The following is a 27,813-nucleotide window of genomic DNA, read 5'->3' on the forward strand; positions in this document are numbered from 1 at the left end:
GCTATGTGTCTGTTTTCTTCATGCCATGAAATAAAAAGATAAAAGTAAAGGTCCTCTGGATGGTTAAAGGCGACTATGGGGTTGCGGCGCTTGTCCCGCTTTCAGGCTAAGGGTGCTGGAGTTTGACCACAGACAGCTTTCCGGGTCATGTGGCCAGCATGACTAAACTGCCTCTGGTGCAATGGAACACCGTGAGGGAAACCAGAGTGCATGGAAACACCGTTTACCTTCCTGCCGCAGTGGTACCTATTTACCTACTTGCACTGGTGTGCTTTCAAACTGCTAGGTTGGCAGGAGCTGGGACAGAGCAACAGGAGTTCATCCCGTCGTGGGGATTCAGACCACCACCCTTCTGACTGGCAAGCCTAAGAGGCTCAGTGGTTTAGACCATAGCGCCACCCATGTCACCTTTGAGTTTAAATAAACGTACTTATAGAGGATTGGATTGGATTGATCTTTATTACGGCCATTGGCCCGTCACACGACAGTTTCCCATACCACCATAATGTACTTGAACCTCCAAATATAAAACCGCCAAAACTTACAAAAAAACAGACAAGAACCAAAGCAAGACAAAAACAAAAGACCAACATCATACATTACAATAAATTTGTAACATAAACATCGACATCTGCCACATTGCTCACCAACTCCATCTACCCCACCTGCAACCCCCTGCCAACTTCCACCGCCCCTTTATACCTCACCCAACCCCCCACGACCCCTCACAACTCCTTTGTGTCCCTCCATCAGGACGGTGTCCAAAATATAAAAAGCCTAAATGTATTGCCTAGAAAGTTATTTTTGTTTCAGTCAATTCCGGAGATTGGCTAGACAGATTGTTTCAATGCATGGCAAAAAGATATTTCTAAATATATATGGCAATGGAAAAAACCAAGAATAAAATATAAAATATTGATAGATGCAAAGGAGAGAGGTTTCTCTCTGCCGGATATGAGATTATACTATGAAACATCTTGTCTTTGTTGGTTGAAGGAATGGATGACATTGGAGAATTCACATATTGTAGACTTAGAAGGTCATGATAATATTTTCAGTTGGCACGCTGATTTATGGTATGAAAAGGTGAAGTACATCAAGGATTTACAAATCATATAATTAGGAAAAAGTTGTATAGAGTATATAAATATATTAGAGGCAAAAAGACCATTTTGGCTCTCACTGTTGGAAGCTGTAGGGGTAAAGAAAATAGGATTGAAGGCGGACAACTTATAGAAAGCAGAGTATCAAAAGAATTTTAGGAATCATCAGGAAAATTAATAACATGGATACAATATCATTTGAACAAAGTATTTAAGAAAGGATACAAAGGATATCACAACTGGAAAGAGATCTGTTGGAATGAGATGTAAAAGTGCTGTCTAAAATGTATAAGATATTATTGGAATGGGAGACAAAGGATGAGCAAATAAAATCATTGATATATTGGGTAATAAATATTGGCCATAATATAGATAGGGAAGCATGGGAACAATTGTGGAATATGGATATAAAATTTACAGATTATTGTCTAAGAGAAAATTATATGAAAATGCTATATTGATGGTACCTAATACCGAGTAAATTGGCAAAAATGTATAAATCAAAATCAAATAAATGTTGGAAATGTAAAGAGTAAGAAGGTTCTTTTCATCAAATGTGGTGGTCTTGTGGTAAGGTTAAAGCTTACTGGGAAATGATATTCATTATACAGTGGTACTTTGATTTTGAAACGTTTCCGTTGATGAACATTTCGTTTTTTGAACGTTGTAAACCTGGAAGTAAGTGCTTCAGTTTTCGAACACGCCTCAAAAGTTGAACATGCCACACGGCTTCTGTACTGAGTTTTCCATATTGAGGCTTCCGTATTGAGTTTGTGGTTTTCGAACGTTTCAGAACTCAAACAGTCTTCCGGAACGGATTACGTTAAAAAACCAAGGTACCACTGTACAATGAATTGAAAAATATGTTTAAAATAATGTTTGTAAAACAACCCAGAAGCCAGCCTTTTGGGAATTATAGGGACAGAACTACCCAAACTGTATAGAAATTTATTCATGTATGCGACTACAGTGGCAAGATTGTTACTTGCCGAAAAATGGAAAGAAGAACGGATACAAAAACTTAACGGAATATGCAGAAGTGGGAAAAATTACCGGAAAAATAAGAAATCAAGATAAAAAACTTTTTATAAAAGAATGGAAATGGTTTATTGAATATTTCCCAAAAAACAAACAAACTAAATAGGTAAGAACATTGGCAGGATTATTGTAATAACCTGCAGATTTATGGGAGTATATGTTTAAAGTAGATGAATAAATGAGTAAATTAAGTTAATTTGGAATATGCAGAAAATATAAAAAAATTAAATATAAAAAATTATATATGTATATAAAGAAATTTATATATAAAAAATAAAACAAATGCACAGTGTTGCACACTGGAGGGCTTGTTTTGTGGGAGATTTGCTTGGGATCAGATGGCATTGCAAACTTCAGTATTGCATGCAAGCTTTTGAATGACACTTTGGTACATTGCTGATCAGACCCAGAGCCTTATCATGCTAACAGGCCTTGCTGTTAGTATATAATAGACCCATATTCTTATCTCTGATGTTGCATAAAGAAAGTTTTCTCCACACTAACCTTCTTCCAGGAGGAAACAGAATTAATAAAGGAACAGTTGCAACACTTGTGTGAGGGGCGTCTCCTCCAAATCTATTCCTGTGGCATGGCCACACTTCCTCCATTTCTCAAAGGGAGCCCTGAAACAGTGTGATCTCTGATCCAGTTACCTGCCCTGCCCTTATATTACATGAATAATTTCTGCAGCCTCTGTAGCACAGAATAGTCGGCCTGCAGCTTATGCAGAGGTTACGTTCTGGGGGTTGTGCCTAAAGCCAAAATTGTGTACAGTGGTACCTCGGTTTATGAACTTAAGCTGTTCTGGAAGTCTGTTCTTAAACCGAAACTGTTCTTAAACCGAGGCGTGCTTTCTGTAATGAGGCCTCCTGCTGCCAGTGCCCATCCACCATTCGGTTTCCGTTCATAGACCGAGGTAAAGTTTGCTAACCAAAACACTACACCAGAACTACTGCGGAGTTCGTATACCGAATAGTTGGTAAACAGGGCTATAAAACACACTGGGTGCAATGGCAGGTGGGATTGCCAAAGTCTCTCTTCCTGGATGTCCACCTACGTTTAAACTTCTTCTTTTTTGCCAAGCATGTAAAGCTGAATGTTGTGGGCTTGTGCATTGTAGCTTCTTCTGTACTTTAACCATCCACCCCTGCTTATTCTTCAAGCGTTTCTGGCTGTTCCTTGTTGCTGGTTATTTTTTTATGAAGCCTGCATATACACAACCCTACTCAGGCTCAGCCTATTGTATGCACACATATGCTCTCATCCTGCAAAAGGGAGCTTTTGTGCCTCTTAGGTTTTATTGTATTTTTTTCTTAAGCACACAGTTGTGGAAGGAACAAGTGAGATGTGCAACAAAATTTTGTTGTGCGTAGTGCCAGCCATGTCCTTTTCCAGGAGACGCCCAACTAGAGGCAGAGCATAGCCATCAAAGCTAGTAGCCATTGACAGCTTCCTATAAGTTTGTCCGATTTTTGATACAGTATCCAAGGTTGCGACCATCGCTGCCTCTTGTGGGAGTGAGTTCCACAGTTTATCTATGTGCTCCTGTAAGCACCCTTTCAGGAGTCTTTATTTTGCCCTCTGAACTCACTCCAGGCCACACCCTGTATCAGCCCTGCATGGCACCTTCGTTGAGTATTTTGGTCTGTGTCTGAAGTCCCATGATAGTGCTCCATGTTGCCTGGATGGGGTGGGTGGATATATTAGAAACCTACGACTTGTGTGGCAGGAATGCAACTGCCATACAAAGGTAAGAGTCACCCCCGTTGCTCTGCCCATTTTTGCTTCTGGATTCACCTGTCCATAGCATGTGGCCCCCAAGAAGGTTCAATGCGGCCCTTGGTCTCCAAAAGGGTTTCCATTGCTGCTTTACCAAAAAGAAGGTATATTTAAAGGGAAGGGAATTTAATTTAAATTTAAAGGGGAGGTATATTTAAAGGGAAGGTATATTTAAAACATTTTTTTTGGTAAATGCTCTTAATTTTTAAACAGCTTATGTGATCTCAAGATTCCCGGTTGCTTACCGGAACTGGATAATTGCAGTGTTATTGCAGAAAAACAGCCATGGAATGCCCTGTGAAGGAAAAGGGATGAGCAGAAAGACTTCTTGCGTCGCCCGTGATTGCACATTACTGTATTTGATTGATCTGGGTTCTATTCTGTGGTCTCAGAACATATTGTTCACAATCTATTATGAAACACAGAAGATAAGAGATGAAGTACATTATTATTTCTTCTACGATAAACAACAACACCCAAAGAAAACCATGAAATCTCAGCCAAGTGATAACATCTCTCACCCCACACCTAGTGCAGATGTTTTGTCTCAGAAGAAGCTAAGGAAATGGGGCTTTGAAATATCGCCAGATATTTCCACCTGAACTGTTCCCCCTCCTGATCTTCCCTGTTCACACACACATAAGAAGAAGGTACGGCAATGCTTCCTCCCCCTAGTGCGAAGGGCGCATTCCCCCAGACTTGGAGCAGATGTGCTTGACCTCTGGTGCTGCTGAGAATATTCCTTTGTACTGAGATGACTCCATCATCTCAATACGAGAAAGGCAAGACTGCTGGGAACGGGGCACTGTCAGCGTTGTGTTGACTGCCTGATCAGGACTCAGCGTTTGGATAAAGATTGCAGGGGGGCTGGCTGCGAATGCCTTCCCCCAATTGGCTGCCCTTTGTGATCTCAGTGAGCATCTATGGAGCAGTCAGCCCCCCTTCTCCGAGCGCCTTGGCTCCCATGTAACCTTTAGAGGGGCCTGGAATCTGGATCGGAGGCTACTGTGTTGTTGGTGTCACTGCCTTGGAGCTACTGCATATTGATGAGGGAGGCTGAGCCCACAGCTTTTTCGAGCTCTGCAGAGAAGGGAGGCAGTGGAGTGGCTGGGAATAGCACTGTTCCTGGACAGGCAGGCAGGCAGGCAGGCAGGCAGGCAGCTGCCAGCAGGCTCTCCTAATAATTTTTGGTTTTCTCCCTGCCTCCTCCTCCTCCTCCTCTCCTTTCTGTCATCTGGACCCATCAGATGGGATGTTGAGCTAAGAGCAGAGTTGCTGCCACACTCAGGTGTGTATTTGTGGGCATTGGGGTGGGGTGGGATGGGGGGAAGTCGGGATAATGCTGGAGATAATGCTCATGTGCCTGGGCTTCTAAGCAGCCCTTTTCTATTGTCTCATGCGAAAGGCCAGGCCAACGTCATACTGTATTTCCAAAGCTGGAGGTGACAGCTTTGCCGCTTGGATGGAACAACATTGCTGCTTGGGAAGGGAGGGAGCCGAACAATTGCATATGTGCACATGCACAGCTGTGCTTGTCGGACTAAGGAGAAAGCAGTGTGTGCGCCTGAAGATTGCTTGCTTGTTTGGAAAAGAGAGAAAAGGTTTCTGCATTCGTGTATATGGTGTGAGAGGAGTTGTGTGTACAGGTGGGTAATCTGTGTGCATGTGTACGCACAGGAGGCTGACTGGGACCCTGAGCAAAGGGACTGGGAGATGTGGCCGGGTGTACTTTGCACGAGACAAAGAGGATTGCGTTGGAGGGGAATTGCAAAGAAACAAAAACAAAAAAACCCGCCCATGCTTTTGCTACCAAGGCAATGGAGGTTCTGTTTACAAGACTGCTTGTAAGAGGGGAATTCTTTTTTGTGGATGCGCCTTGACATTTAGGCAGTCAGAGGAGACGGCGGATATATACAGGGCGTCTGGTTCGTAGCATCGCTGAGCATGTGTGGGGAATGGGGAACTGCTGTAGTTTTCCTGCAGCGTTGGGAAGGGAGCTGCAATGCCCTGCTAGTGAAGTGTGTTTTGTGGTGCAGCTAAGGAAGAAGAGCAAGTTTGTGTGATGTGCAGAGACGGGCGTTGCTGGCGTGTTTGTGGCAGGAGGGTGTTCACGTGGGCAGGCAAGGGGAGGCAGGTTGTGTCTCTTTACCGAAGGATGCTGTGTAGGCAAAAAGGAAGGGGCATTGGGCATGGTGCGCATGCATTTTCCAAGATCAGCATTGGGAAAGGGCTTTGTTATATATCTGCGTTGCTTGGCTGGCTCACAAAACAAGGTGACCTCTCGTACTCTGTGGCCTCGGACATATTCCCAGGGGAGGCCTCTATGTTCTGCAAGGAGAGCACATTTGGAGAGGTGGTCTGGGGATGACGGGACAATAGAGCACAAAGCACCTACCTCACATCTCGACCTCTGGGCCTGACACCCAACATTTACAGAGCATGCGTCTTACAGAGCGGTCCAATTGACTGGGTGGTGTTGGGTGGCATGGCTGGGTTAATGTAGTAGCCATCAGGTCATGAACTGGGAGACTTGAGGCCTGTTTCCCAGTTCCTGCTCTGTATAATGGGAATAACAGTGATGGACCTTGCAGGTTTGTTGTGGCAATCAAAAAGTTATGGGGTGTGTGTGGGGGGGGAGCAGACGGCCCCAGATACATCAAGTGCCTCTCTTTTATGGGATACTCCCTGTTTTCCGGTAGTACCCTCCCCTGATAATTTACCTTCCCTATTTTTTGTCCTAGTTGTTTTTTTGTTTTGTTTACTTTTTTAGGGTAGCTAAAAGTTTTCGTGTAAATTGCTAGAGTTGTAATTCTTCAGAGTTCAGCTCCCTCCCCAGAGACCTCAGAAGTTAAACTTCCAGTTTGGGGGGGAGTGGAAACATAAATGGGACGCAAACATTAAAGCATCATGCAGTATTCCAGCTATCATTCACTATCCTGCAGTTGTCAAGGTATATTTTGAACTGTCACTGAGCTGCTGTAGGATCATGGATATATTTCTGTCTCCGACCCCCCAGCATATCTAGGGGAAATTGATGCAGCATTTAACTGATGGAGTAGAATCTCCTGCAAGGCGAAACTGGCAGAGAGGGAACTCAACTTGGTGTGAGAGTAGGATGATAAAAACATGCCCCTGGCTGGGTCTATGAAATGTTGGAGGGGGAAGGGTGACGCCCAGTCTTAACTACATGCCCACTGACATTTTCTGATTTGAGTTGCAAAAAAATGGTGACTCTTGTCTTAGGGGATGAACTTTGCTCACAGTGGGTTGGCTGATGATTGTATTTGAGGTCTGCGTGGAATTTTCCTCCAGGCCCAGGAGGTTGGGCAGGCCCATTGCCCTCCCTTGTAGTAGCACGTGGCTGGGCTTGCTTGCATGAGTCATCTGGAAGCGTTTTTCTTAAGAGTAGCATCATGCAGAGTGTTGGCTCTCTGTGATATAAGTAACACTGGGAGCGAAGTCAGCTCTGTGTTGTCTGAACTGAGTGTCTGCGGATGTGTATGGCTACAGGCACATACGTGGAGTTGATAGGGACTGAACCTGGAGCCTTCCTGCATGCAAAGCAGTAGCGCTCTCTCTCTCTCTCTCTCTCTCTCTCTCTCTCTCTCTCCACCACATCATGACCAAGTCTGACAGCAAGAGCTCTAAATGGGTGGATATCAAGAAGGCCTGCCTTTGTGGCAAAGAACTGGACCAGGGCTGGCTTCAGACTTCTAGGAAGGGGAATTTGGGCAAAATATCCCCAGTGGGTTCCCATCTCTGACTGTTGCCTCCCTTCTTGCTGTGAGTTTACGATACGATACTATACAATACGATACGATACCTTTATTGTCATTGTCTCATACAGAACAACGAAATTGAAAAAAATCTACACCAGACATTCAAAAACCAACAAGCCTGCTATCCCAGCTATCCTAGCCTGGTTAACCCCCTAAAAACTCTGAATTAAATACAATATACTCCCACAGAGACTACCTTCCACTGCATTTAAAACCAAAATCGCATTTGGATAGAAACTGTTTCTCAGACGGGTAGTCTTAGTCTTCCAGAAGGCAGACGCTGAAAGAAGCTGCCATTTCCTCGACAGCTACAACAATGGTACCTTGGTTGTTGAATGGCTTGGCTCCCGAACAAATCGGCTCTTGAACGCGGCAAACCCAGAAGTAAGTATTCTGGTTTGCAAACATTTTTTGGAAGCCAAACGTCCGATGTGGCTTCTGCGGCTTCCGATTGAGTGCAGGAAGCTCCTCCAGTCAATTGGAAGCTGTCTTGGTTTTTGAACAGTTCTGGGAGTCGAATGCAGAGACGTAGCTAGCTGCTTTGGCACCCGGAGCGGCAGGTGCAGGGTGATCTGCCCACGGGTGCAGGGCGATCCCTCCGCAGTCTGCCATTTTGTCATCTCCTCAAGGATGACACCCAGGGTGGGCTGCACCCCCCGCACCCCCCTTCCTGTGCCCCTGGTCAAACGGACTCCTGGAACCGATTAAGTTCGACAACCTAGATGCTGCACATCTTTCTATTTCTGCCAGCTGCTCACTTGCCAGGAGGCAGCCAGCAGGCACCTAGGCATTAGCAATGGTGAGAAAGAGGAGCAGAAAGTCCGAGGGGGGGGGGAATGTGAGTGTGAGCCCCTGACAAAGCATGAGCCTCAGCCTGGACGTTCCAACGTCTGGCACCAAACCTGGGTTGGACTAGATCACTAGTGTGGAATCTCTGGCCTGGGTCTAAAGGTGGCCCTCTAGGCCTGTCTGTTTGGCCCTTGGAAATCTCTCCAGACTGCACCCCTTCACCCCAGCCCACAGGCCTCTCTGGCTCTGCTTTACAACCCTAGCACTTTTGTCAAGTTGGATTGTGTCCCGGAACTCTGAAAACGCCTCTTCCATTCTGGGATGGAGCATAGAGAGGGGTATATGATGCTTGCTTTTGCTCAGCAACATCTGGAGGGCCCAAAATCCCCACACCTGAACCTGCATAGGGTTTGGAAACTTCAGCTGGTGCAGAATTCAGTGGCCAGCTTGCTCACCGGAGCATGACGGTTTGAGCATATTACACCCATCCTGGTCCAACTGCACTGGCTACCGATTAGTTTCCGCGCCCAATTCAAAGTGCTGGTTTTGACCTATAAAGCCTTAAATGGCTCAGGACTACAATACCTCAGGGACTGCCTCTTCCCATAAGAACCTACCCAGTCCCCGAGATCATCTTCTGAGCCCCCCCTCTTCGTTTACCTCCACGAGAGGTCAGAAGGGTGGCAACACGAGAACGGGGCCTTCTCTGCAGTGGCTCCCCGTCTGTGGAATGCTCTCCCCAGGGAAGTTCGCCTGGCGCCTTCACTAAACACCTTTAGGTGAAAGGCAAAAACGTTCCTTTTCAACCAGGCCTTTAAAATGCTGGCCCTTTTGGGGTTTTTTTAATTGGGCTGTTGGTTTTGTTTTGATTTTATGTATTTGATATTTTATGTGAACCGCCCTGAGACCTTTGGGTATAGGGCAGTATAGAAATTATACATACATACATACATGCATGCATGCATACATACATAATCAATACATACATAAATAATAAAAAATTGTCTGGCAGTGCCTCTCTGAGATTTCAGACTGGATTTTGGCCCTACCTGGAGATGCAGGGATTCGAACCCGTGACCTGCTTGCTAAGCAGATGCTCTCTCGCTCTCTCCCTCTCTCAGTACTTGGGAGCTTGTCAAAGTGGAAAGCAGGGAGGAACCGGTGGCGATTTCATGGAAATATTTTCCGCTTTCCGCTTATCCTTTGACTTCCACCTTCAGTTTGCTTCTGTCGCATCGCGTTGGGCCAAAGGGAATTTGAGCAGTGAAATGAAGCAGCCCATCGGAAGCCCTGCTTCTGCTCCGCTGCCTGCCCAGAAGCCATGTGTCCCCTTGGAATTGGAGGTCATTCCTGCTACTGGCGAGGGGCCCTTTTATGGGAATTCAAGACGAAGGTAGATAAAATTAAAGATCAAGGGGCCAGGAAGGTCAATGGCCAGGGGTGGGGAGGTGGTGGCGAGAGAGCTGAGGATGTCTTGGCCTCTATGCATAACAGAGGTGAACGGACAAAATCTCTCTCTCCTCTGCCCCCACCCCGGCCTTCCTAGTTGTTGGCAGGAGCTGTGTGAAAGAGTTCAGGACTGGAATAATAAAGGTTTCTGATGCAAGGCAGAGAATAGCTATTGTTGCGGGTGGGCTGGAAGGGGAACAAGACATGGAGCGGTATTACGGATTAGGATGCAGTTGTCTTGGCACAGAGCCTTTTGTAATAATAAACACTTGGCTAAAGCGAACTCCTGAATGCCTTCCAAGCACATTTCCCCCCCTCAAAGAATTCTGGGCGCTGTCCTTTGCTAAGGATTGCTGAGAACAGTAACCCTGCGAGGGGTAAACTTCAGTCTCCAGAACTCTTTCTTGGAAATGCAGTGGTACCTCGGGTTACATACGCTTCAGGTTACATACGCTTCAGGTTACAAACTCTGTTAACCCAGAAATAGTACCTCGGGTTAAGAACTTTGCTTCAGGATGAGAACAGAAATTGTGCTCCGGCGGCGTGGCAAAAGTGGGAGGCCCCATTAGCTAAAGTGGTGCTTCAGGTTAAGAACAGTTTCAGGTTAAGTAAGAACCTCTGGAACGAATTAAGTACTTAACCCGAGGCACCACTGTAAGGTCCATCAAATGTGCAGAGTGAATGGACTGTGGTCCTTTACACGCTTCCCTGCAAGTATGCCCCATTGAGTTTAGAGGGACCTGTCTCTGTTTAAGTCCCTCTAAACCAGCCTTTCTCAACCTGTGGGTCCCCAGATGTTGTTGAACTACAACTCCCATCACCCCTAGCTAGCAAGGCCAGGGCTCAGGGATGGTGGGAGTTGTAGTCCAACAACATCTGGGGACCCACAGGTTGAGAACCGCTAAACTGAATTCAGGAGGAGGAAAAACTTGGACTCAGGAAGAGGAAGTTGGCAGCCAGGCCTACCTATTGGGGTGTTTGTAAGAAATGAGTAACAAAGTTCAGAGGTGGCTGAGGGCAGACTGATGTTGCTGGGGCAGTGCCCCATTTGCCGCTGGTAGACAGGTGTGGGATTTATAAGAAGAAGAAGAAGAAGAAGAGTTTGGATTTGATATCCCACTTTATCACTACCCGAAGGAGTCTCAAAGCAGCTAACATTCTCCTTTCCCTTCCTCCCCCACAACAAACACGGTTGAGAGATGTCAGAGAAGTGTGGCTAGCCCAAGGTCACCCAGCAGCTGCATGTGGAGGAGCAGGGAAGTGAACCTGGTTCACCAGATTACGACTCTACTGCTCTTAACCACTACACCACTCATGCTCTATAATGTATATCGCTTAGAGAGTTTTGTGATGAAGCAGTCTACAAATCTCTCTCTCTCTCTCTCTCTCTCTCTCTCTAATGTCAGTCTGACTAATGCTACTCGATTTGTCCTAGCAAGATTACAATGTTCCCATCCTTGGTCCAAAGTAGGAATAGCTGAATATGTTTCAATAAGTTTCTCATCTCTCCCCCTTTCCTGCCGCCCCACAATTTTAGCTTCAGTTCTCCACATTTCCACATCAATTTATGTGTGTTTTTAGTAGTGTGTGTGAAAATTCATAGGCATTTTTGTGTGAATGAGACTTCATCTCCGGGTTGTGGGTTCGATCCCAACATTGGACAAAAGATTCCTTCACTGCAGCGGGTTGGTCTAGAGGACCCTCATGGTCCCCTTCCAACTCTGCAGTTCTATTATTCTCTTGCCATTTCCCCTAATATGTACATTTTTGCAAGGCAATCCCCCCCCCCAATTTTTGTATTTTGTTTCTACTCATATATGCATTCATGTGCACACCAAACCCTTTAGTATATGGGTAGGCAAACTAAGGCCCAGGGGCCAGATCTGGCCCAATTGCCTTCTAAATCCGGCCTGCGGACGGTCCGGGAATCAGAGTGTTTTTACATGAGGAGAATGTGTCCTTTTATTTAAAATGCATCTCTGGGTTATTTGTGGGGCATAGAAATTCATCCATTTCCCCCCTCCAAAATATAGTCCAGCCCCCCACAAGGTCTGAGGGACAGTGAACCGGCCCCCTGCTGAAAAAGTTTGCTGACCCCTGCTTTAGCATATGCATTTTTGTACGCATTACTCGGCATTGCAAAATTCAGAGAAGTGCAAATTTGAAGGATGGATTGTGTTTCAGTCCACGTCTTGTTTTGGGAAGTGTGAATTAGGTAAAGGTAAAGGGACCCCTGACCATTAGGTCCAGTCGTGACAGACTCTGGGGTTGCGGTGCTCATCTCGCTTTGTTGGCCGCGGGAGCCGGCGTACAGCTTCTGGGTCATGTGGCCATCATGACTAATCTGCTTCTGGCAAAACGCCGTTTACCTTCCCGCCAGAGCGGTACCTAATTATCTATTTGCACTTTGACATGCTTTTGAACTGCTAGATTGGCAGGATCTGGGACCAAGTAACGGGAGCTCACCCCGTCGTGGGGATTCGAACTGCCGACCTTCTGATTGGCAAGTCCTAGGCTCTGTGGTTTAACCCACAGTGCCACCCGCGTCCCTTTGTGAATTAGTTAGGCTTGCCTTTAAATGGGATCTGAATCTTATTTTCTCTCCCACTCCTAGTCTGAGGCCTGGTCTGGAAGTAGAAAGCCCATATGCACACCACTCTGAGCTATAGGCGTCAAATAAGAAAGCATTTACCATCCCCATGTGCTCAGCTTTCAGGATAGCTGTGGAATGCTTTAAAATGACATGCAGATCCCCTCCCCAAATGGCAGCAACAGTTGCTTCTTTGTGCTGCGCGGGGTTGTCACAGAAACGGAGCGACGGTCAAATGATTCTTCGCATTTGTAATGGCTTTTGTGACAATGGAGAAGATTTAACCCAGAAGAGCTTGGTCTCCCTGTCCGCTCACCAGCAACCATAGCTAGATAGAAACAGCAGGAAAATGGGCAGCTTTCTTTTAGATCGGATAAGGAGGCCTGATCTTTAGCTGCATTCCATGTTGCTGCGATGAACTCATTTTAAAGGTTGTAATATCCAAAGTGCTTAACAGCACACTTTGGAAACCGAGTTGGTTCAGATTGGGTGACGAGGCAAAAATGTAGCAAATTAAAGCAGGATATTTGGAAGCAAGAGACGCGGGTGGCGCTGTGGGTTAAACCACAGAGCCTAGGATTTGCCAATCAGAAGGTTGGCGGTTCGAATCCCCGCGACGGGGTGAGCTCCCGTTGCTCGGTCCCTACTCCTGCCAACCTAGCAGTTTGAAAGCATGCCAAAAAGTGCAAGTAGATAAATAGGTAGCACTCCGGCAGGAAGGTAAACGGTGTTTCTGTGCGCTGCTCTGGTTTGCCAGAAGTGGCTTAGTCATGCTGGCCACATGACCCAGAAGCTGTATACCGGCTCCCTCGGCCAATAAAGCGAGATGAGCGCCGCAACCCCAGAGTCGGCCACAACTGGACCCAATGGTCATTTAGAAGCAAGCTGAGCGATTGCTGGAGTAATATCCTTTATGGACCATGTTGTTGTTGTTTTAACCCGGGCAGGCCAGGGACTGAGGTGAAAGCTGTCCTGCTGGATCTCTCAGAGGCCTTTGACACCACTGGTCATGACAATCCTTCTGGACCGTCTAGAGGAGCTGGGAGCTGGGGGCACTGTTATACAGTGGTTCCACTCCTTCCTCCTGGGCCGTGTCCAGAAAGTGGTAGTGGGGGGATGAGTGTTCAGACCCCTGGGCTCTCACTTGTGGGGTGCCTCAGGGTTTTGTCCTCTCCCCCATGCTTTTCAACATCTACATGCAGCTGCTGGGAGAGATCATCAGGGGGTTTGGGCTGGGTGTTCATCAGTATGCAGATGATACCCAGCTCTACCTCTCTCAAACTGGAACAAGTGAAGGCGATGAAGGTCCTGTGTGAGTGTCTGGAGGCGGCTGGAGGATGGATGGTGGCTAACAGATTGAGGTTGAATCCTGACAAGGCAGAAGTACTGTTTTGGGGAGACGGGGCGGGAATGCCTTCTGGGTTGTCTGGGTCTTAACCCATTGTAATCCTAGTGTTTATACCACCACAGCACTAGGGAGTTGAGGTCCTCCTTATTTGCTGCTGTTGCAGAAATGCTCCATTCTGAAAAGTTCCTACCCTAGAGAGTAACTCATTTCTGATGCTACAATGACACATGCCTATGGCTGTAGGGCTGTTCTCGCATCGTTGAATGTCTACTGCTATTGGCTCATTAATGTCCTTTGTGTTCCAGAAGTCTCCCCTCTTCCATTAGGCTACCTAAGATGGAAGCCCCTCTGGTAAGCCTGGATGAAGAGTTTGAAGATCTGAGGCCGTGCTACATTGAAGACCGGGAAGAGAAATCTCATTATTTTTATGGCTCCTCTCCTCGGCATTTGGAAGACCCCTCCCTTTCTGAGCTTGAGAACTTCTCCTCTGAGATCATCAGCTTCAAGTCCATGGAAGATTTGGTCAATGAATTTGACGAGAAGCTCAATGTCTGCTTTCGGAATTACAATGCCAAAACTGAAAACTTGGCCCCTGTGAAAAACCAGCTCCAGATACAAGAAGAGGAGGAAAATCTGCAGGATGAAGAGTAAGTAGATCAATGGTCAGAAGTAGAAAGTTAAGTATATGTACAGAAGTAAACAGTGTCAGCAGTAAGCTCTTATTTAGGAAAGAAAAAAAAACAACCTCTACTATTTTCCCATCCCTCCAAAGTAAACTCTAGAGGGAACCTGTTTTATTTTGATTCTCTGCAGAATCTGGAGTTGCACAACACTGATTGGCTGGCCTCTGCATCAGTCATATAAAACCACTTCTTCCATTCTCGAGTGCTGGTTGGCTGGCCCTTGGCCATCACTCCCTGCTCTTCATAGAGCAGATTTGTAAACGTAAAAACCCTCTCTTCTAAAAGAAGAGAAAAGAAAGTGCCATACCACAAGGCCAAGGAAACCTTTTTGCTCTTGAAGGCTGCAGACAGGCATTGTGCAGGACTAAAACCCAAAGTTGGCAAGTTGACCCCCTTTCTCTCTCTCTCTCTCTCTCTCTCTCTCTCTCTCTCTCTCTGCCACTCCCTTTTCTTTCTTTCCCTCTGATTCCCGTGCTTTTGCTCTCTAATTTAAATTAGGTTCTTGATCTCTACTGTATTGCCTTATTTATTTACTGAAAGTCCCTTCTTGCCTGCATTCAGGCCATGCTGCCCTTGCAAGGTACTTTGTAAGAAGTTTGGAAAACACCTAAAGATGTCGTTAGAAATATTTCATTTCATTTTTAGCTTTCCCTCCCTACCCACACACTGCTTCAAGTCCCTTTAAATAGAAATCCAGTACAAGAAACGCAGGAAAATGCAGGGCAGAACCGCTCTCCCAATACTAATACAGCTGTGGATTGTAGGGCAACAGGGGTTTGTGGGTGTGCAGATGACACAACAGGTGCCCTAGGTTGGCTTAGCTGATGCCTCTGTGCAGGCCTGAACTCTCTGCTATGTCCAAGTAAGCTTCACGATGCCAGTGTTGAGAGGGTGACCCTGTGCCACGACACCAGTCACCACTGAAAAAGACTAATAGTAACAACAAGAACATAAACATGGGCTTTAGTTACTGTTGGGCTGGGTGGGCCATTGGCCTGATGCAGCCAGGGAAAGCTGCCTGGGAACTCTGGGAATTGTAGTTCTGGAGGTGGCTGGAGGAGCCAGACATTTATTATATGAAAAAGCAGCATATATTTGAAGGATGTCAGAGGACAGTCCTGCATTCGAAGGAGTTAATGGGCTGTTTGGTCCAAGTCTGGGTGGTGAAGTTTTGAAGATTAAAGGACCACAAGAAGGTGCTTTGAAGTTGCCTATCAAGAGTTAGCACCACGATCTTCTGCACTGTGGAGAGAGGTGTTGCATTTCCATTGAAATTATTTGCTGCTCCTAACTTTCCATTTGCGCACATATATATTAGCAAATGCAAATATATTGGTGGCCTGTTCTTATATGATGTGATTCAATCCCTTCCTATATTCCTCATATCCACAACATCAGAAGAGGTGAGCATTCCTGGAAACAGTCTGGTTCTGAAGCACCAAACTTCAGCTAATAAGCAAGGTCATTGCATCTGAAATGGGACCATACTGAGAGGTCCATGGGTGTTTTCCATAGCTCTTACTCAGTGGGTTTTTTTCCAGCCGGAACTCACTGGAACTTAGTTCTGGCACCTCTCAGGTGGGCGCCATTGCTATTGTACAAGAACGAGGGAGGTGAGTTTCAGCACCTCTTTTTCTTCGAACACAACCCTGTTCTTACTTCAGAAAAGGGTTGCTGTTTTTGTTTTTATTAGGTATTTTGTGGTTTCATATCTTGCTTTTATTTTGTGAACTGCCTTGAGACCCTTGGGTATAGGGTGGTATATAAATTCAATAAATAATAATAGTACAGTGGTACCTCAAGTTAAGTACTTAAATTGTTCCGGAGGTCCGTTCTTAACCTGAAACTGTTCTTAACCTGAAGCACCACTTTAGCCACCGCGCCACTGGAGCACAATTTCTGTTCTTATCCTGAAACAAAGTTCTTAACCTGAAGCACTATTTCTGGGTTAGCGGAGTCTGTAACCTGAAGCGTATGTAACCTGAAGCGTATGTAACCCAAGGGACCACTGTAATAATAATAATAATAATAATAATAATAATAATAATAATACTACTACTACTACTAATACAGTGGTACCTCGGTTCTTGAATGTTTCCGTTGACAAATGTTTCAGAACCCGAATGCTGAAAACCTGGAAGTAAATGCTTCCGTTTTTGAATGTGCCTCAGAAGTTGAATGGCTTCTGCTGTGTGTTTTTCAATTTTCTTAATTGAATTTGCTGACAGCCCTTTGGCGCCTCCGTTTTCGAACATTTCAGAACTTGAACGGTCTTCTGGAATGGATTACGTTCGAGAACTGAGGTACCACTGTAATAAGAAAAGAGAGGGGGCTTGCTCCATGAGGACTAGTTCCATTGGTATAATGTTCCGTGGGGAAAGATGTGTGTTTCCTCACTGATTTTTCCTGGAGTGGGAGCACTCCTATTGGACAATAAGGTGTTTTGTGTAACTGACTTTTGGGAAAACATGAGGTTCTTCTGATATGTCTCTATACTAGTAAACAACGTGTCTATTCAGGAGAGGCAAAACATTGATGGGGTTAAGCCCAGGGTGGGTGGGGAGACTTCTGCCAGCTGCAAGGAACCAAACAGGGAAGCAACAGATTCAACAGCTGAAAGAAAAAGCAAATGAAAATCTGGTCGTTGTAGTACAAAACAAAGAGAATTTATGCTTCCTTCCACGAAAAGGATCCTAGGTTTGCTTTGGCTGTCAAAACACTGAAGATGCTTCCTCCGTATCAGCTGTCTGCACAAATATTATGCAGATACCATTGTGATTGTGTAATAATATGAGATGCATTTAAATCAGGGGTAGGCAACCTAAGGCCCAGGGGCCGGATGCCCGCGGACGGTGCAGGAATCAGCTTGTTTTTACAAGAGTAGAATGTGTCCTTTTATTTAAAATGCATCTCTGGGTTATTTGTGGGGCACAGGAATTCGTTCATTCCCCCCCTCCCCCAAATATAGTCTGGCCCACCACATGGTTTGGACCAGCCCACGGCTGAAAAAGGTTGCTGACCCCTGATTTAAACGATGTGCAGCCCTCTGGTTTGAGGGAAGTGGTCATCTGTGCTGTGTGATCTGTCCCTCAGTTTAATAATTTGTGTGGCAAGAAGAGCACCAAGAGAAAAATCATGGAGAAGTCTATCGACGTGCAGATTATGGATATTAATTGTGAACTCAGACGCTGAGATACGATGAAGGCTGAATTGTAATGCTTCTGCAGCCAAAACAGGGCAACTGGGAAACAAGAGAGAAGGTACTGGCACGCTAAAGGGAACCCTAAAATTCGCAGAAGCAGAAAAAAATACATTGGAAGGGGAAAATAAATAAAGACAAACCAACCAGTGAGGACTTAGCACACCCAGCATCTGCAGAAAGCTGACCATTGTGGGGAGGGGACATAGAAAAGGAGGGTCCCCTCAAAGCTGGATCTGTCCTTGAAAAACCCACTTTCCCCCAAATTTTAAGTGTTTAACAGCAACAAAAATAGTAGGAGTTAGAGAAAATTACAGCCGCAGTCACATTTAAAGTGCTATGATACCGCTTTTGAACAGCCATGGCTTCTCCCAGATAATTTGTTGGGTACTGAGAGTTGTTGTTAGGAGACCCCTGTTCCCAAGATTCTTTGGAAGAAGTCATGTGTTTTAAATGTGCATTGAATAAGCTTAAATGTACTATGTTAATCTGCCCAGCAATTTTAGTCGTCCTCCAGGTCACCTGCTCCACTTACCGATTTAAGAAAATTTATATGCCACTAAGCAGTTTCCAAGAGATGGTAATTACCGTTATGAAAATAGTTAATTGAAAACATTAAAACTAAAATTAAGAGGAAGAGAGATTAAAACGTGTCGACATCTGTGGGCTTGGATGGGCTTGCCTAAACAAAAATGTTTTAAGCAGGCACCAAAAAACAGTACAGCAAAGGTTCCTGTCTAATATCAAGTGGCAGGGAGTTCCACAGTGAGGATGTTGACATACTAAAAGATTGATGTCTTACAACTGCGCTGGTGAAATATATTGTATTTTTATTTAAATTATAGAAATCCTTTCTAAATCTGCATATAAATTAGCACGTGTAAATTGCATGCAAATGTTTGCCTTTTGGGTGTGTGATGCGTTTCCTCCTTTTGGGGATGAAGTGTTAGCAGCCGCCGTAGTTGCAGTCCCAGCATGGATGAACTACATGAGAATATATATTTTTAAACCCTGAACAGCTTGGCTCGTGGATGCTAAATATTTGGAAATTAAAAAGAGGCATGAGTATATTTTCGATGCCTGTGTGAGTGGGCACATCATGTCAAATGCATTTTCATTAGTATTATTGTTCTAGGGCTTCTTTCCCATCAATCTTTTTGTGCCATTGCTTCAGTAAAGATGAATGTGAGCTGTGTCTCTGCAGCTCAAGCTTAGAAGATTTGGGCAGAGACTGGTTTGCCTTTACCTACAAGAAAACATCTACTAATGGTTCTGCATCTAAAGAAGAGAATTGCTTAGGCACTTAAAAGTTAAAGGGGGACTCAAGTAGAACCATCTTTTTTACTACTGCTGTCAGACACACCGACTCTAGGGGACTGAAGGCACCTCAGCCCCGTCAATACTTGCTTTAAGGGGGCTGGACCCCCTCAATCCTGATGTGGCCCTGCGTATGTTGTGCACTGTGCATCGCAGGTCCAGTGGCCAGCTCCTCCTCACAAATGTGCACAATGTGTGTGACGTTGACTGCCGGCCCCCTCAATTTTGGTGGCAACCTGGCGCCTCTGACTGTTCTTGCTACCTGCAGAGTCCTAGTCAAGCTTTGTACGAAAGCACTCAAGACCTAGGGGAGAATGCATGGTTGGAAGCCTACAGTTGGATATTAGGGCTTTGGAAGATGCCTCAGCAGTGTAGTTGACTGGGCACAATGATCTGAAAAAAACGCTACTACTTATACCAATCCTCCTCCTCCTCCTCCTCCTCCTCCTCCTCCTCCTCCTCCTCCTCTTTCCTTCTTCTTCTTCTTCTTCTTCTTCTTCTTCTTCTTCTTCTTCTTCTTCTTCTTCTTCTTCTTCTTCTTCTTCTTCTTTTCTTAAAATTTATATACCGCCCTATACCCAAGGGTCTCAGGGCAGTTCACAAAATAAGATCAAGATATAAAACCACAAAATACATAATAAAAATAAAAACAACAACCCAATAGCACCCCCCCCAACATTTTAAAGGGCATCCAGGGGTCTCCAAACTTTTTTCAAAGATTGCCAGATTTAATGAAGTGAACATACATGAGGGCCGACCAAAGTTGTTGAGGTTTTCTTAAGATTGATGTTGCTGAGCTTTTTTTGGGATTTCACCCCAAGACATATACTGCCACGGGGGCCGGTTTAAATCGACCGGCGGGCCGAATTCGGCCCCTGAAACGGACTTTGGATATGTCTGGCATTGGATGTAAATCAGATCAGCCAAAGGCCTGGTTAAAACGGAACGTTTTTGCCTGGCGGCCTACAGGTGTATAATGAAGGCGCCAGGCGAACTTCCCTGGGGAGAAGAACATTCCACAGATGGGGAGCCACTGAAGAGAAGGCCCGTTCTCGTGTTGCCACCCTCCGGACCTCTCAAGGAGGAGGCACACGAAGGAGGGCCTCAGAAGATGATCTCAGGGTCTGGAGAGGTTCATATGGAAAGAGGCAGTCCTTGAGGTATTGCAGTCCTGAGCTGTTTACATATACCATCAAGATAACCACTTGTGCACAGAAATGACACATTTATGAGTTATCAGTGGTGAGCTCGCCACATCATCTAGACCAATGTTCTTCACCCTTGGGCCCCAAATGTTGTTGGATTACAACTCCCATCATCCCTAATAACTGGCTAAACTGTGTGAGGATGAGGGGAGTCATAGTCCAACAACATATGGTTGAAAAACTCAGATCTAGACAGAATAACCTAAATGATAAATCTTGTGATCAAGTTGTACATAAGGTTGGGGTCAGCATATCGCTCCCCCTTGTGTGTGTGGTGTTATATGGGTCCTGCTGCCATGCCCATACTGGTCCTGCATGGTACTTTGCCCATGTGTGCATGGCACACATAGAAATAAACATGGCAGCCACTGGGCTGTTTCACTGCAAACAAATCATGTGGTGGCAGCAGGGGTGTGAGAAGCAGAGGTGGCAAGGGCCAGGTAACAAGCAGGAAGTTCTAAACGTTGGAGAGAATGTTCCGTGCTTTGGGTAACAAGGCCCAAGCGTCCGGTTTTGGACTGGTTTGCAGCAGGTGACACTCAAGTTTATCAGAAGCCTTTTCCCGCAAGCCATCTGCTTTGGGGATGCCGCCAAAAAATGACACACTGAATGGTCTAGTGGTGGAAGACGTCACTGGGAAACAATTCAGATACAAGAATGACGAAAGCAAGCTTGGGCTGAGTGCTCCTAAGAGGTTTAGCTGTAGCTGATTTTAACAAGGGTGCAAATTGACAGGGTTTGGGGCAGAAGGTGTTTCCCCAACATCAATTGCTTGACAATTCAACTGGAGATGCCAGGGATTTAGCTTGTCATTTGACAGGAAAAGCATTCATTCATGTACTGAGTTATAGTCCCTCCCCTTGAGGGTAGAATCTTAGAGATGCTCTGCCTGCTCTCAAGCTTTGATGGGCAAGATGCTTACTTCGAGCTATCTGTGGTTCTGCAATTCCTGACCTGCCTTACTGCCTTCTTTGGGGGATTAGGCATTAAACCAGAAGATGCCAAGATTTCTCTGCTTCAATTCTCATGTCAGTTAAAACAAGAATCATAGTGACTGGTCTGCTGGAACTCTTACGAAAACTTATTGTTTACTCTACTCTTTTGGAATGGCAGGGTTTATCTGAATAGAGTGTTTGGAAGCAAACATTTTAATGATTGCAACCAATTGGCTGCATCTAAAGAACCTCATTATGCTCACAGTTTGCTTAGTTGCAAAATATGGAGGTTCTGTAGCAGATCTTTGGCTGCTTCTTGTCTTGTGCTAGTGGAAGAAAGTTGTTAGACTGAGTTTTGTTTCTCCTCACACAATGCTCTTGCATGAGGTGTGAAACAGGGATGTGCAGAGTTGAATCTTGTTTGATCTAGAACCCAAAATTCTGTCAGGCAGAGCCAAGTACAAAAGACATGCAGTTAGAATTAAGGAACTGGATGTCCCTGAGGAAATGCTGAGCCTATAAATTTGCTTTCATTATCAGAACTGAGCTCAGGCTTTCACACAAAAGTCTGCTTCTGATTACCTAAACTTTTGTCATTTCAGTAGCCTAATTTAGCTATTTTGGGCACTTTGTATGGCCTGTTTGTTGACCATTCATCCAATTTTTTTTGCGGGAAGGTTAGTCAAGGTTAGCTATTTAAAGAGCATTCATTCTAACTTGTTTGCTGGGAGATTAGATGATATTGTGTCAAAGCAAGTGTTAGACTAGTTTTGATTGCATTTTTCTGTCATTTTCCTTATCGCAAAAAGTCCAAAATTAGGGGGGAAGTGGGTTTGTTGCGTAAGAACTTCCAGTCTGTTCCAATTGTGCAACCAAAAATAGCAGACGTCTCAGACCTTTGCTGATCTACTGGAAACCTCCCAGAGTCTGCCAGTAGATCCCAGTCTGCCTTCTGCCCATTGCTGGGGCAAAAGGACCCTTCTGCATATGAAAGACACCTTTTTCTATCAGAAGGGCACCTTTTTGATCCAAACCATTGTTTCATAGACTGAATATTTTTCACGTTAAAACTGAATTAGAACCCCTCCTGTCATTTAATATTTTTGAATTCGATCTCAGCAAAGAGAATTCAGTTCAGATCAACTACAGCACTGTGTTCAGCTTGGACATCGTAGGCGGTTTAGTGATTGTTTGCGACTGGGGCCATTCCGCTGAACTGGATGTGGCGGCTTTGTGGCTCTTATTTTCCTCCTGCTCTCTTTTGAACGCTGCCCGCTGAGCAAATTGCTCCGAGGGGTGCACCCCTGTTGTCAAGGCAGCTTTCCTCCATTAACAACCTCTTGCCTTTTCTCTCTCCAGGGTTTGGGATGCTCTTACAGACAATTACATCCCATCCATCACCGAAGACTGGAGGGATCCTAACGTTGAGGTGCTAAACGGCAATGTCTCCGACACAGAGGTACTTCCTTGGATTTGTGTCCTCCCCCCCTTTCCCGTCCATGAATCATAAGATGGAATAATCATTGGCAAGCTTGGGCAGCAGTATGCTGTTGAAGCACAGTGAAATGGGAGGACAGCGGTTAAGCAGCTGCATGAACGCAAGCAAAACAAAAATTACAGCTGGCTGCCATTCCAGGACACAGGAGTAATCGAATGTGAGAACGAAGCTCTTGTCAGGTAGCTGAACAGATCTCTCAGCAATCCTTGAATTGGGGTCACCGTCCTTTGGTAATGGAAAGGCATGTATAATGAGGGGGAACAGTGAATGAAACAGCTTGATATGTGTGTGTCAAGGGAGGCATTGTCCTCTAGGCTGTTGTTCGCTCTGAGATTGACATTGGCGATGTTTGTACCGCCTCTACCCCTGACACGTTCGGAACAATAGTTTGCAGCCTTCAGGACAATGGTGGCTGTGATGGCTAAAAGAATACACACATCACAGAGCGAAGGATCGTCTGGGTCCTTCTGCATCTGCCAGTGTGCCCTTTTGGAGTGTTGTTGAAAGACTAGAGGGAAAGAGGCTCTTGTGTTAGACAACTTGGAAGCAGTGAGGTCCTCTATTGCCTTTTCCTTCCAACAAAACCTATTGAACAAGAGAACGAGAGGGGTGGGGGCTGGGGTTAGGACTTTGCCTGATGAATATGTCAGAATTAGGATTCACTATAAGGCTCTGGTCTATATAGAGCTAGAGCATTCTGAGATAAGGAACACCAATTATTGTCTTCTTAGCTTGTGATTTTTTTGAAATGAAGGAGAAACCTTTAACTCTCCAGTGGAAAGGAAACTCTGGAGATTGGCAGGACATCATATGTTGGTTTGGGATGAGACTAAAGATGAGAATTCATAGCGATGATGAAAACTGTGGAGTCTGGAAGACCCCAAGGGGGTTAGTGGATTTTGAAAGACCCTTGCATTCTTAAAGTAGAGAATGCTTGCATTCTTGAAGTATAATCTGGTGACAATTTTCTTGGTATTGGGAGCATCTGGTAAGTCTAATAAGGATTTGGTCTGGGGGAATCAAAGGGGAAGGGGCTTGTAGAAACCAGCATCTTAAAAATAACAATATCTGACAATATTTAAGTTAGACATTTTGAAATGTTGAAGACAGTATTTATTTTTAACTATGCATCAGAAACTTTTGCCATTTCGGTGTTGGGTGTTTTCACCTCAACGTTTCTCTAATTTTTGAAACCCGAGGGCTAATTGTAGCCTAGAAAAGAAGGAAACAGAAATGAAGGGAAGGAAAAACATACTTCAAACGCAGCTCTTGGAAATCCACACTCCGTATTCGGAGTCATATATAATTCACAGAATTTGGTGCAATTCCACCCCACCCCCCAGTTGCAGTTAAATTAGGCCTGTAGCATTCAAAAGGCAGCTCACAGCTTTGGGAGCACTTTTCAGCTCTCTTTTTAGTGCATCTGTAGGAGTTTTCAAAGAACACTTCACCCCATGTGCTCAGTGAATACAGAAGATGAAAGGGGGGGGGGGGTGAGGACATCTTTACTATTGTTGTGTCTAACATGTTTGCATGCCGCTCCCCCAGCAGCCACAAATCTGGCATTAGCGTGAGGAGGTTCTGCCTGCTCACTTTCATCCAGCTTCCCCACGTGACTGGGATCCCTGATTGGCAAGCATTGCTGCTCTCATGGAGAAGCTCCATGGGTGCACGTTATTGATTGAACAGCATTTATATGCTGTGTGATTGTCTCCCGCAGCTCCTGCCACCTAAGGTGGTTGCCTCACTCTGTCAAATGGCAGGGCTGGCCACCATCTGAATCTGAAGGTGGTGGGACAACTGTCAGAATGCTGTCAGCGGCTCCCGACTGGTTTCCTAGGAAAGTATAAAGACAAGGAAAAGTTACTTACCGTCCTTTTTTATTTCAATACAGTGGTACCTCAGGTTAAGAACTTAATTCATTCTGGAGGTCTGTTCTTAACCTGAAACTGTTCTTAACCTGAGGTACCACTTTAGCTAATGGAGCCTCCCGCTGCCACTGCACAATTTCTGTTCTCATCCCGAAGCAAAGTTGTTAACCCGAGGTACTATTTCTGGGTTAGCAGTCTGTAACCTGAAGCGTCTGTAACCCGAGGTACCACTGTATTTACAGAGAGAGGCTCTGTAGAACCCAGCCTCTTGGATAATGGTGTTGTCCCGAGTGAATCTCCACCCCCCGTCTCTCCCACTTCTTCATTCATCATTCTCACCATCTCCTCTACAGGTGATGCTACGTGCCCTCTGTCTTTGAGCTCTTTGCTCTCCTACTTTTAACGCTCACCGGGTTCTGGGAGATGGAGGGTCTGGAATCCTTTCTAATGACAACATGTCAGCCTGGTGTTACTCTGGCTCTCCCATGATTTCCCCACTTCCCCTCTCATCTGCCTCTGAGCTGTGACTTCCCTCAAACTCTTGTTGTAAATATATACTGTCTTCCTCTTCCTCCTCTCTGGAAGGGTCAGGGTGGGGAGGCCGTCTCCACCATTCCTCCTCTGCCCAGTCCCTGACAATAACCAGCCACGGGGTTGGATGTATCATGTGCACCCCAGCTGAAATTAAAGAAAGGAATCGTTTCACTTTTATACCTATCTGCTCCAAGAGTGTCATACTTGCCAAGTGTCCTGTTTTAGGCGGGGTGGCCCTGCTTTCTTTGAAGGCGCTCCAGGCTCTGCCTTCATCCCAGGGCACCCTGATCTCGTGGGTGGGCGGGCAAGGGTGAGAAGCAGTGGGTGGGTGGGGGCATGAGAAAAGTGGCAGGACGGGTGGGGGGCCAAGTGGGTAAGGGCGAGAGAAGTGGTGGGGCAGCTATGGAGAGCGGAGACAGCACGGGTGGGAGGGTGGCGTCCCACTTTGTCCTCCCAAAATGTTGCAGGATAACTTATGGTCTGTGTGTGTGGTTTGGGAGCTGCACAGTCAGAGAAAAGACAATGCTGTCCAGGGTTGTAAAGACTGCGGAGAGAATGCACTCTTCCCCCCTTGGATCAAATCTATGCTTCCAGGTGCCATAAGAAAGCTGCAGAGATAGTGCAGGATAGTGCGCACCCCGGAAATGATCTCTTTCAGCTTCTGCCTTCTGGAAGAAGGTACAGGGTTATAAAGACTAGGACTAGCTGCCTGAGAAACAGTTTCTATCCAAATGTGATTTTGGTTTTAAATGCAATGTAAGGAGTCTCTACGGGAGTATATTTTATTTAAAAATGGGGTATCAGAGTTTTTAGGGGGCTAACCAGGTTGGGATAGCTGGGATGGCAGGCTTGTTGGTTTTTGAATATCTTATGTAGATTTTTTCAGTTTTGTTGCTTTGTATGGGACAATGACAATAAAGATTATCATATCATATTGTAATGTGTGTGTTGGCTTTGTAGGCTGACGCATGGAGAATTGCAGCTTCCACCAGGAGCCTGCTATTCTGCTCAGTCAACAATAACTTATTAGGCCTTATATTATTAATGGGTTCGCTGGAGTGAAGGGCTAATTTAATCGGGCCAGGAAGCATGAACAACAGATGGCCAGAGAGATGTTATTTTCAGCGGGCAGTGGGAGCCTGTAGGAGATCTAGCACCCCACCCCCAGCATACAGGCATATGATGTGGGTCTTTGAGGATGCTCTTGACAGCCATCGTCACTGTCCTCTCCGATGTTCAGAGCTCCAGGCAGCGTCTTAAAAAAGGAGAAGAGAACAGTTTGTCATTGGTGTTCTGAACTTCACTGCTGTAAAGTCGACACCTCAATTGATTTTCTTTTTTTGGCTGAGGATTATTTGGATGAACTCGAGCCATAAACTGAACTAGTTTGTTTAGCAAAGCGACGAATGTGATCTGGAATTAGTTCCTTCCTTCCTTTTCTTTTTCTCTCATGTGGCACACTTGATGTTGCAATCTGGAATTTATTAGAGAATAGTTTCTTTTTTAAAAATGAACTTTCCAAGCTCCGATGGTGCATTTAGCATAACGTCTGTTCTTGTTTGGGTTAAACCACAGAGCCTAGGGCTTGCCGATCAGAAGGTCGGCGGTTCGAGTCCCCACGACGGGGTGAGCTCCCGTTGCTCGGTCCCTGCTCCTGCCAACCTAGCAGTTCTAAAGCACATCAAAGTGCAAGTAGATAAATAGGTACCGCTCTGGCAGGAAGGTAAACGGCGTTACCTTCCGTGCGCTGCTCTGGTTCGCCAGAAGCGGCTTAGTCATCTACTTGCCACATGACCTGGAAGCTGTACTCCGGCTCCCTCAGCCAATAAAGCGAGATGAGCGCCGCAACCCCAGAGTCGGTCATGACTGGGCCTAATGGTCAGGGGTCCCTTTACCTTTACCTGTACCTTTACTGTTCTTGTTTGGGCCCTTGGATTGCCTCCAGATGTTGAGGGGTTCTTGCTAATCTGCTAGTAGGGTTTCGAAAGCTGAGAGGGACACACTCCTAAGCAAACCTTGAATAACCCTTGCTGTGATGCAGTTTCTTCTTCCTGCACCGCCTTGTATTGTAGCCAGAACTCGCTGACCTTGAAAGCAGCTGAACAGGCGAAATCACTCCTTTGCTCAGGACCAAGGAATAAATTAAAATAGCTTTGTATTTCATCCAGGTTTTATTTGGAGAAGAGCTTTTTAAAAATGAAATAGCAGTCTTTTAAAATCAATGGAAATAATTCCAGAGTCTAGAAAAGACAAGGTTTGCATACACAACATACATTTCAAGCACAAGAATCCTGGGGTCTATCGTCTACCCATCACAGAACTACAATTCCCAGCACCATTAACAAACTACAGTTCCCAGGATTCTTTGGGGTGGGTGGGGAAGCAATGCACCACTTTAAATGTATGGTGTGTATGTAGCCATAGAGAGAAACCCCTTTACCTCATGGTCAGGTATCAGGGCTGTTCATTTGTAAATGGACGAGTCTCAAGTGAATGTGCAATTGCTTCTCAAAGCTGATTCAGATGATGAACATTAGGGGTGAAGCACAGGGGCAGAGCACATGCTATGACTGCAGAAACTTCTAGCTTCATAGAATCATGGGATTGTAGAGCTGGAGGGGACCATGAAGGCCATCTTGTCCAACCCCCTTCAATGCAGGAATCTTTTGCCCAACGAGGACCTCGAACCCTCGACC

At 45.6% G+C, this 27,813-nt stretch overlaps 1 protein-coding gene across 5 annotated transcripts in view; it reads left to right on the forward strand.

Moving 5' to 3' along the window:
• Positions 1 to 4,648: 4,648 nt before the first annotated feature.
• The window catches only part of FEZ1 (fasciculation and elongation protein zeta 1), a 48,132-nt gene continuing 24,967 nt past the window's right edge, over positions 4,649 to 27,813 (forward strand). The window contains exons 1-3 of one of the 5 annotated variants that reach the window (XM_083713681.1): positions 4,649 to 5,208; positions 14,181 to 14,522; positions 22,574 to 22,673. In XM_083713681.1, the coding sequence (XP_083569807.1) occupies positions 14,212 to 14,522; positions 22,574 to 22,673 (411 nt within the window). In that variant the 5' untranslated portion in view covers positions 4,649 to 5,208; positions 14,181 to 14,211. Of the gene's footprint in view, positions 5,209 to 5,319; positions 5,567 to 14,180; positions 14,523 to 22,573; positions 22,674 to 27,813 lie in introns of those variants that run through there. The other 4 variants (XM_083713682.1, XM_083713678.1, XM_083713679.1 and 1 more) reach the window with 4 other exon arrangements.

The sequence above is a fragment of the Podarcis gaigeae genome (genome assembly GCF_964106915.1).
Source record: "Podarcis gaigeae genome assembly, chromosome: 15".
Lineage (NCBI taxonomy): Eukaryota > Metazoa > Chordata > Lepidosauria > Squamata > Lacertidae > Podarcis > Podarcis gaigeae.